Here is a 9844-nt window from a genome sequence, read left to right on the forward strand (position 1 = left end):
TCACCGTTACCAGTCGCCATCACCGTCGCCATCACCGTTACCAGTGCCATCACTCCTCCTGGAAACCAGTCCCTCTGACATGCACTGTCAACTGTGGGACCTTAAATAGACAGGTGTTTCTAAATCATGTCCAAACGATTGAATTGGCCACAGGTGGACTCCAATCAAGTTGTGGCAACATCAATGAAGATCATAGGAAATTGGATGCACCTGAGCTTAATTTGGAGTGTTACAGGAACATTCATTATTGTGTGTAGATGGGTGATTTATTTATTTTTTAATCCATTTTGAAATCAGGCTGTAAATGTGGAATAAGTCAAGTGGCATTTGTGAAGGCGCTGTATTTGGGGGGACTAATTTCATGCAACTAATTATCAAATCGCAAACTGAAACCAAACAAAATTATATGAAGAAAACAAAAAAATTGATCAAAGGACAAAATATTATTACATAAATCGTATTTTATTAGTAGTATGTGACTAGGTATAACCGGAGAAAAAAAACGACAAATTGTAGTAATCTGCTAAACTGCAAAAAACCTGTATTGGTATGTGTTTTCAGCTGATCTGAATGAGTCCATGCCAACAGACCCCCATGGAGGGGGCATTTTATGCAATGGCTGCCAGGTAGTCCTTGACCTCTGCTGTGGTGAGTCTTCTGAAACCTGCCTCGTTGCAGATTCCCACCTCAATGTTATCTTCTGTCATCTGACCCTCAAAACTTTCCTTTAAAAACACACAGAACACAATATTAATGCAACGCAGTAAATGCATGGATTTCAATAGAACGCTATGATAAATTAAATCATGAAGTTTTCAAACTATTCCAGGTTTAACCTAAACACAGTATCACATATTCTACTGTGTTTTTTTTTTGTTTACCCCTTTTTCTCCCCAATTTCATGGTTTCCAATTGTTGTAGTAGCTACTATCTTGTCTCATCGCTACAACTCCCATACGGGCTCAGGAGAGACGAAGGTTGAAAGTCATGCGTCCTCTGATACACAACCCAACCTAGCCGCACTGCTTCTTGACACAGCGCGCATCCAACCCGGAAGCCAGCCGCACCAATGTGTCGGAGGAAACACCGTGCACCTGGCAACCTTGGTTAGCGCGCACTGCGCCCGGCCCGCCACAGGAGTCGCTGGTGCGCGATGAGACAAGGACATCCCTACCGACCAAGCCCTCCCTAACCCGGACGACACTAGGCCAATTGTGCGTCGCCCCACGGACCTCCCGGTCGCGGCCGGTTACGACAGAGCCTGGGCGCGAACCCAGAGTCTCTGATGGCACATCTGGCGCTGCAGTACAGCGCCCTTAACCACTGCGCCACCCGGGAGGCCTCTACTGTGTTTCTTAAACACTTCTGAGAGGGAAGAGTACTAAAGCTGCAGATGAGATGAGTTACCTTCAAGGTTAAGATTGCTGTGTGGATTGCGTCTTCCAGCTCCAGATCCACGTTATATCTCTTTTCTAGGAATGTTTTCCCATTGACGTAGTTCTTTCCCATCGCGGTGGCTTTCCATGCAAAGTATGCACCCTGTGTACATCAAAATAATCATATAGTGAGTACCGGGAAAAACTATGTAGAGTGGGGGCAAAAAAGTATTTAGTCAGCCACCAATTGTGCAAGTTCTCCCACTTAAAAAGATGAGAGAGGCCTGTAATTTTCATCATAGGTACACTTCAACTATGACAGACAAAATGAGAAAAAACTCGCTAAGCAAGCAACGTCCGTAACATATGCACATGTAACAGTAGAGAAGACACTTGGGCCGTATACACTTGACACTTACATGCTACTTCTGCCATCAGAATACGGAGATTGCATTGAAAAAACTGGTTGTGGTCAGATTGTGTTCAGATCTGGCCGACCACTTCAGGTGGGGTCAGGGACACATTTTGTACAGATTTCTCCTCAGTCTGGATACAATCAGGCTACCGTCGCCCACTGTCATCAGCACGTGTTTTGGGAGCGAGAGGCGCCTTTTTTCATTAAAAAGTTGAAGGAAATATGTTCCTAGTGTGGAATGTGTTTGCTGGCTTCATAAATGCTAGCCAGCTAGCTTATTTAATCAGGCTACCTGTGTTATTGACTGTACGTTTTGTTTATGTGTAACTCTGTGTTGTTGTTTTTGTCGCTCTGCTTTGCTTTATCTTGGCCAGGTCACAGTTGTAAATGAGAAATTGTTCTCAACTGGCCTAGTTGGTTAAATAAAAGGTGGGCAAAAATTTGGTAAAACTATTTTTTGTTATGCCTATTTGCAATCCCTTTAGCTTTGCTAGCTAGCTAGCTTGCTAGTTACAGAGGTTAGCTGGCTAGTTAGCTACAGTAGTTTGCTACTGCCGTCAACTTGCTGTGTTGTTACCAGATGTAGCCTGTTCCACCGTTTGCATTATCCATTCTGGCATTTGAATATAAGCGCAGGAAAAGGGAATCAGGACACATTTAAAATGTAGGTTTAGACGCATGACGAGTTCGGAGTTCCATGATTAGAACTCCATGATCAGAACACAAAAGCTCCATGAACTGTCTAGACTCGGCCTAGGAGTGAAGCAATTCAACGATAGTGTGTTTATACTACCATGGATACTTACAGAGGGATCTGACTGGAAGAGGTAAGGGTGGTCATCATCCCATCCAGCTATCTTATACTACCATGGATACTTACAGAGGGATCTGACTGGAAGAGGTAAGGGTGGTCATCATCCCATCCAGCTATCTTATACTACCATGGATACTTACAGAGGGATCTGACTGGAAGAGGTAAGGGTGGTCATCATCCCATCCAGCTATCTTATACTACCATGGATACTTACAGAGGGATCTGACTGGAAGAGGTAAGGGTGGTCATCATCCCATCCAGCTATCAACAGTGACACACCGAAGGGTCGCACTCCACTGGAAAAAAACACAGGATGTTACTCTCTAGAAATTCAGGTGAAAACAACTACTTTATCAACACACATGGATATTGTAATTCAGCAGTGGCCAACCCTCGTGGAAAGATACTGAGTGTCCGGGCTTTAGGCTTTTCCTTCAGCCAGCCCTGCTCTAACACACCTGGTTCTATACTGGGTGTAAGGGCTTTAGGCTTTTCCTTCAGCCAGCCCTGCTCTAACACACCTGGTTCTATACTGGGTGTAAGGGCTTTAGGCTTTTTCTTCAGCCAGCCCTGCTCTAACACACCTGGTTCTATACTGGGTGTAAGGGCTTTAGGCTTTTCCTTCAGCCCTGCTCTAACACACCTGGTTCTATACTGGGTGTAAGGGCTTTAGGCTTTTCCTTCAGCCCTGCTCTAACACACCTGGTTCTATACTGGGTGTCCGGGCTTTAGGCTTTTCCTTCAGTCCTGCTCTAACACACCTGGTTCTATACTGGGTGTAAGGGCTTTAGGCTTTTCCTTCAGCCAGCCCTGCTCTAACACATCTGGTTCTATACTGGGTGTAAGGGCTTTAGGCTTTTCCTTCAGCCCTGCTCTAACACACCTGGTTCTATACTGGGTGTAAGGGCTTTAGGCTTTTCCTTCAGCCAGCCCTGCTCTAACACACCTGGTTCTATACTGGGTGTCCGGGCTTTAGGCTTTTCCTTCAGCCCTGCTCTAACACACCTGGTTCTATACTGGGTGTAAGGGCTTTAGGCTTTTCCTTCAGCCAGCCCTGCTCTAACACACCTGGTTCTATACTGGGTGTAAGGGCTTTAGGCTTTTTCTTCAGCCAGCCCTGCTCTAACACACCTGGTTCTATACTGGGTGTAAGGGCTTTAGGCTTTTCCTTCAGCCCTGCTCTAACACACCTGGTTCTATACTGGGTGTAAGGGCTTTAGGCTTTTTCTTCAGCCAGCCCTGCTCTAACACACCTGGTTCTATACTGGGTGTAAGGGCTTTAGGCTTTTCCTTCAGCCCTGCTCTAACACACCTGGTTCTATACTGGGTGTAAGGGCTTTAGGCTTTTCCTTCAGCCCTGCTCTAACACACCTGGTTCTATACTGGGTGTCCGGGCTTTAGGCTTTTCCTTCAGTCCTGCTCTAACACACCTGGTTCTATACTGGGTGTAAGGGCTTTAGGCTTTTCCTTCAGCCAGCCCTGCTCTAACACATCTGGTTCTATACTGGGTGTAAGGGCTTTAGGCTTTTCCTTCAGCCCTGCTCTAACACACCTGGTTCTATACTGGGTGTAAGGGCTTTAGGCTTTTCCTTCAGCCAGCCCTGCTCTAACACACCTGGTTCTATACTGGGTGTAAGGGCTTTAGGCTTTTTCTTCAGCCAGCCCTGCTCTAACACACCTGGTTCTATACTGGGTGTAAGGGCTTTAGGCTTTTCCTTCAGCCCTGCTCTAACACACCTGGTTCTATACTGGGTGTAAGGGCTTTAGGCTTTTCCTTCAGCCCTGCTCTAACACACCTGGTTCTATACTTTAGGCTTTTCCTTCAGTCCTGCTCTAACACACCTGGTTCTATACTGGGTGTAAGGGCTTTAGGCTTTTCCTTCAGCCAGCCCTGCTCTAACACATCTGGTTCTATACTGGGTGTAAGGGCTTTAGGCTTTTCCTTCAGCCCTGCTCTAACACACCTGGTTCTATACTGGGTGTAAGGGCTTTAGGCTTTTCCTTCAGCCAGCCCTGCTCTAACACACCTGGTTCTATACTTCCGGGCAGCTTTTCCTTCAGCCCTGCTCTAACACACCTGGTTCTATACTGGGTGTAAGGGCTTTAGGCTTTTCCTTCAGCCAGCCCTGCTCTAACACACCTGGTTCTATACTGGGTGTAAGGGCTTTAGGCTTTTTCTTCAGCCAGCCCTGCTCTAACACACCTGGTTCTATACTGGGTGTAAGGGCTTTAGGCTTTTCCTTCAGCCCTGCTCTAACACACCTGGTTCTATACTGGGTGTAAGGGCTTTAGGCTTTTCCTTCAGCCCTGCTCTAACACACCTGGTTCTATACTGGGTGTCCGGGCTTTAGGCTTTTCCTTCAGCCCTGCTCTAACACACCTGGTTCTATACTAAGGGCTTTAGGTCAGCCAGCCCTGCTCTAACACATCTGGTTCTATACTGGGTGTAAGGGCTTTAGGCTTTTCCTTCAGCCCTGCTCTAACACACCTGGTTCTATACTGGGTGTAAGGGCTTTAGGCTTTTCCTTCAGCCAGCCCTGCTCTAACACACCTGGTTCTATACTGGGTGTCCGGGCTTTAGGCTTTTCCTTCAGCCCTGCTCTAACACACCTGGTTCTATACTGGGTGTCCGGGCATTAGGCTTTTCCTTCAGCCCTGCTCTAACACACCTGGTTCTATACTGGGTGTAAGGGCTTTAGGCTTTTCCTTCAGCCCTGCTCTAACACACCTGGTTCTATACTGGGTGTCCGGGCTTTAGGCTTTTCCTTCAGCCAGCCCTGCTCTAACACACCTGGTTCTATACTGGGTGTAAGGGCTTTAGGCTTTTTCTTCAGCCAGCCCTGCTCTAACACACCTGGTTCTATACTGGGTGTAAGGGCTTTAGGGCAGGGCTGAAGGAAAAGCCTAACACACCTGGTTTTACCAATCAGCTGGTCAGCAGGACCTTGATAAGCTGAATCAGTGGTGTTTCAGCAAGGTTGGATCAAAAGCCTGCACACTCAGTCGGCCAGCCTGATCAAACTTGAGGAAACCCACAAAACAGAACAGAACTGACCCAGACTGTGTGTACTCCTGCATGACAGAGGCTACCCGCTGGACAAGCTGGGCTGTGGGGATTGGCTCCTGGTAGACCAGGAAGTACTGCTGGGCCAGTTTCCTCGCTCTCCTCAACAGCACCCTGCAGAGTAACAAGAGACACATTTCTAAGATATTCTTGTCCCTGTTGTAAACCCAAGATTTAGAAACTCAAGGAAAGGCAGTCTCTCTCACACACACACACACACACCAGGATGTACCTGTAGTCTGGACCCATCCCACTGTAGACCATGCCAATATGTTTGGTTATCATCTCGACTTTGTGAACACTCGTCTCATCGTACAGTATAGACTTCTGTTTCTTCTCGGTTGCCAAAACGACTCCATTTGACGCTTTAAACGGGGAGAAAGAAACCATCAAAATCTGGACTGTCTTCTGTAATGCGGCTAAACTTCTTGATTTGGCCTTGTTTTAGATTTGGTTCATTAAGGCTGTTTCGACAGGTAGCTCAATACTGATATTTTTTTTCCACTAGTTGTTTTTTTGACCAATCACATCAGATCTTTTTCAGAGCTGATCTGAGTGTTCAAAAGACCAATCAGTAAAAAAAAAATCTAAACGTAGCCTTAAAAATCCCAGCAGCCATGACCGAATACAAATGTGAGTTGGTTTCAGGTGTGGTTTGATATGGGGGTCTCATGTGTTCGCAGGTGGGAAGAGTTAGCCAAATTATATTGCCGATTTGCTTTAGCCGGCTGGTGTGCTACCGTGGCAAAATCGGTTTGACTTTGGATAGCCCATCTCTGGGCCTAGTATGGAACCGTCAATAAATAACAATGTAAATTAGGCAATATTTTCACGTTGCACACTTTTTATTTCTCATGAAATGTTTTCAATATTTAGGGATATTCAAAGTCAAACCACATTTACCACAGGCATTACGATCGGGGTCGCATGCAGCTACACTCCAAATGGATGAGAACTTGTTTGCTGCCAGCTGTGGACCGGGTTGAAATAAACCAACCTTCATTTACGTTGTGGCATACTCCGGTAGAAAAATCTGTTTGTACAAAACTGACTTTATGACCAAAATGATCCTATTTACACTTTGTAGTCAATTTTGACATTAGAATAAATGTTACTGACTCATATCGTTGGCACATAGGCTGTCTTCTAAATTAGAAGTTGAGTTCAGGGGCAGTTGCTCTTTAAAAGAGTTTGGTACCATGGACACATATATACAAGATGCCTGCATACAAAAAGCCATTACCTGGTGGTTGCTCCACTGTATACATACATGGGCTGCGTTTAAACAGGCAGCAACTTCTGATTTTTCTCTCTCATCAGATTAGCTCTTAAGTGAAATTTGTGAAAAATGATCAGAATTTGTCTGCCTGTGTGAACGCAGTCATATTGGGTGATCATTTTACTTCTTTACCTTTGATTCCCACTGAGGGGGCTCCTGCTGCTACTGCTGACAGGGCATACTCAATCTGGACCAGTTTACCAGATGGGCTGTGTGGGAGGGAAATTGTTTAAACTTTTCATTAATGACGTCATGGCAAATAATTTAGTCTTTGTCTAATCAGTCCTTTTAGAGTTTAGATTTATTGGTGTAACGTTAGCTAGTGACTCAGTCTCACTCAGAAATCAACAAACTGAAAGTGAATGTAAACTTGCAACAGCAAAGCCAGATGCCTTTTTGAAAAGATCGCAACTCAGCTAATCACTTAATTACTGAAAGAGAGCAAATGGTATGAAGAGACTAAATGTGTTGGAAATCAAAATTGCCTGTTTGAAGATCTTGAAAAAGAAACATCACACTTCCTACTACTAGCCTAACATTAGCTAGCCAGAGTAACAGAATGACAAAGCATCAAACCACCGCGAGTAATAGTCTGGTTTCTAAACAACTCGCTCGATCTCGATTCTTCTTCCTTTCAATGTCTTCCTGCAATAACCAAACTAACAAAACTGTTGCTACTACAGGAATTTGTAAAAGTTACCTGAATGTGGTGAGTGAGAAACTGTACCCCCTTTCTCCCATATTTGCTCAGTTCTGGTGATAACGCGTTATGTGACAAGATGCAATTGGTTCTTCGGTTGTCGCAGTTCAATGACGTATGTGATTCAATGACCGTGAGCTGTGTGACATGAGTGTGAAGGCACTACTCAAACCTCTAAAATTATGAATTCGTCTGGTTTCGTGTGTTTTTTGAGACGTTCGTTGTTACAGCTGGAATGCAGAATTATACAGGCTACAGGACTTGACAGACAGTTTGGTGAGTTTGAGCTTTACACAACATTCTGCCTTGTGTTTATTTGTAGCTAGCTGGCTGGCTAACACTCGAACTAACTAGTAAGCTAGCTTTAAAACTTCCATGTTAGCTATGTTACCCTGCATAATCTATGACTTTGTGTTGGACAGTAAGAACTATGATGTACGATTCTATACGTGCTTCAATCTATGAGTAGACTACTAGATGTATACTGAGTGGTGACATACATACATCGTTTCTGTCTATTGCATAGATTGTTGATATGTGATTGTGTCTCTGTGTGTTTTGTTTCTAATCAGCCCCAGCTCTAGCTGTCCATGGGCCCAGCATCCTCCCACATCCCCACGATGAGCAAGAGGTGACCTCGGAGCCCAGCTTCCTGGACAATGTGTTCTGGATGGCAGCACCCAAAAAGAGACGCACAATAGAAATCAACAGGACCAGAAGACGAGACCCAAGCTTTATGCTCAAAGTTAAGGTATTAACTTTGATTGCTTGTATCATTTCACTGGGTAACAATTCACCTGTAATTATTGTCCTCTGATGTCCAGTTGTATGTAGCATATTTTATGTAATAAATATTGCAATAAACACAATTGAAAAGGCAATAGATTTTTCTGATGTTTTGTGCTCTCTCTCTCCCTCGTTCTCCTCCTCCCTATCCCCCCTTTCTCTCTCTCCCCCTCATCTCTCTCTCTCCCTCGTTCTCCTCCTCCCTATCCCCCTTTCTCTCTCTCCCCCTCATCTCTCTCTCTCCCCGTTCTCCCCTCCCTATCCCCCTTTCTCTCTCTCCCCCTCATCTCTCTCTCTCCCCCCGTTCTCCCCTCCCTATCCCCCTTTCTCTCTCTCCCCCTCATCTCTCTCTCTTCCCCGTTCTCCCCTCCCTATCCCCCCTTTCTCTCTCTCCCCTCATCTCTCTCTCTCCCCCGTTCTCCCCTCCCTATCCCCCTTTCTCTCTCTCTCCCCTCATCTCTCTCTTTCCCTTGTTCTCCCCTCCCTATCCCCCTTTCTCTCTCTCCCCTCATCTCTCTCTTTCCCTTGTTCTCCCCTCCCTATCCCCCTTTCTCTCCCCTCATCTCTCTCTCCCTCGTTCTCCCCCTCCCTATCCCCTTTCTCTCTCTCCCCTCGTTCTCCCTATCCCCCTTCTCCCTATCCCCCCTTTCTCTCTCTCCCTCGTTCTCCCCTCCCTATCCCCCCTTTCTCTCTCTCCCCCTCATCTCTCTTTCTCTCTCCCCTTCATCTCTCTCTCTCTCCCTCGTTTCTCCCCCTTTCTCCCTCCCTATCCCCCCCTTTCTCTCTCTCCCCTCGTTCTCCCTATCCCCCTTTCTCTCTCCCTCTCCCTCGTTCTCCCCTCCCTATTCCCCCTTTTCTCTCTCTCCCCCTCATCTCTCTCCCCCTCTTTGTCAGACCAACATTGAGCCGTGCGTGGAGTGTGGCCACCTGAAGCAGAAGCATATTCTGTGTGGGTTCTGTTATGAGAAGATCAGGAAGGAGACAGCGCTGATCCGAGGTCAGATTAAAGCCATGGAGGGCAGGCCTCTCAACACACCAGCGCAGGAGACCCTGGTCCTGTATGACAGCGAGAGTCCATGGGAGTCCGACAAAGACAAGAGGATAGTGGAGAGAAACAGAAAACGACCCTCCTGGTTCAGTATCTATTGAGGTAGCATTTAGTCACACCAGTAATTAGGTTGCTAATATCCCAGTTTCTGTATTGAAGTAAATGCATTGATTAAAAAAATCAACAGCAGCATTGTTTTTTTTGTTTTGTTATCAACGCATGACAGAACCTTCAAATGTGGTTCATTTCCTCAGTTCCCGCTCAGCCCAGTCAAAACTGTTCGCTGCTCTGGCCCCCCAATGGTGGAACAAACTCCCTCACGACGCCAGGACAGCGGAGTCAATCACCACCTTCCGGAGACA

General features: G+C 46.0%; 2 protein-coding genes across 2 annotated transcripts; one reads left to right on the plus strand and one right to left on the minus strand.

Annotated features, from left to right (window-relative positions):
- Nucleotides 1-443: 443 nt before the first annotated feature.
- LOC115117622 (proteasome subunit alpha type-2-like) lies at nt 444-7756 on the minus strand. The gene is made up of 7 exons (XM_065027347.1): nt 7649-7756; nt 7081-7157; nt 5902-6034; nt 5661-5783; nt 2820-2901; nt 1408-1539; nt 444-725 (listed from the first exon to the last, which is right to left on the minus strand). The coding sequence occupies exons 1-7, from the start codon at nt 7687-7689 to the stop codon at nt 609-611; spliced, it is 705 nt and encodes a 234-aa protein (XP_064883419.1). The 5' UTR covers nt 7690-7756; the 3' UTR covers nt 444-608.
- mrpl32 (mitochondrial ribosomal protein L32) lies at nt 7738-9671 on the plus strand. Its single transcript, XM_065027348.1, has 3 exons — nt 7738-7924; nt 8221-8399; nt 9329-9671. The coding sequence occupies exons 1-3, from the start codon at nt 7831-7833 to the stop codon at nt 9581-9583; spliced, it is 528 nt and encodes a 175-aa protein (XP_064883420.1). The 5' UTR covers nt 7738-7830; the 3' UTR covers nt 9584-9671.
- Nucleotides 9672-9844: the final 173 nt, after the last annotated feature.

Source organism: Oncorhynchus nerka, linkage group LG14 (genome assembly GCF_034236695.1).
Source record: "Oncorhynchus nerka isolate Pitt River linkage group LG14, Oner_Uvic_2.0, whole genome shotgun sequence".
Taxonomy (NCBI): Eukaryota; Metazoa; Chordata; class Actinopteri; order Salmoniformes; family Salmonidae; genus Oncorhynchus; species Oncorhynchus nerka.

Excerpts from the sequence above, each read along its gene's own strand:
- mrpl32 (XM_065027348.1), top strand. The coding sequence starts at position 7,831 with ATGAATTCGTCTGGTTTCGTGTGTTTTTTGAGACGTTCGTTGTTACAG. Across the intron at positions 7,925-8,220 it reads AGGACTTGACAGACAGTTTG|CCCCAGCTCTAGCTGTCCAT; the intron begins GTGAGTTTGAGC and ends GTTTCTAATCAG. Across the intron at positions 8,400-9,328 it reads GCTTTATGCTCAAAGTTAAG|ACCAACATTGAGCCGTGCGT; the intron begins GTATTAACTTTG and ends CCTCTTTGTCAG.
- LOC115117622 (XM_065027347.1), bottom strand. The coding sequence starts at position 7,689 with ATGGGAGAAAGGGGGTACAGTTTCTCACTCACCACATTCAG. Across the intron at positions 6,035-7,080 it reads CCCCTCAGTGGGAATCAAAG|CGTCAAATGGAGTCGTTTTG; the intron begins GTAAAGAAGTAA and ends CCCCGTTTAAAG. Across the intron at positions 5,784-5,901 it reads GGGATGGGTCCAGACTACAG|GGTGCTGTTGAGGAGAGCGA; the intron begins GTACATCCTGGT and ends GTTACTCTGCAG.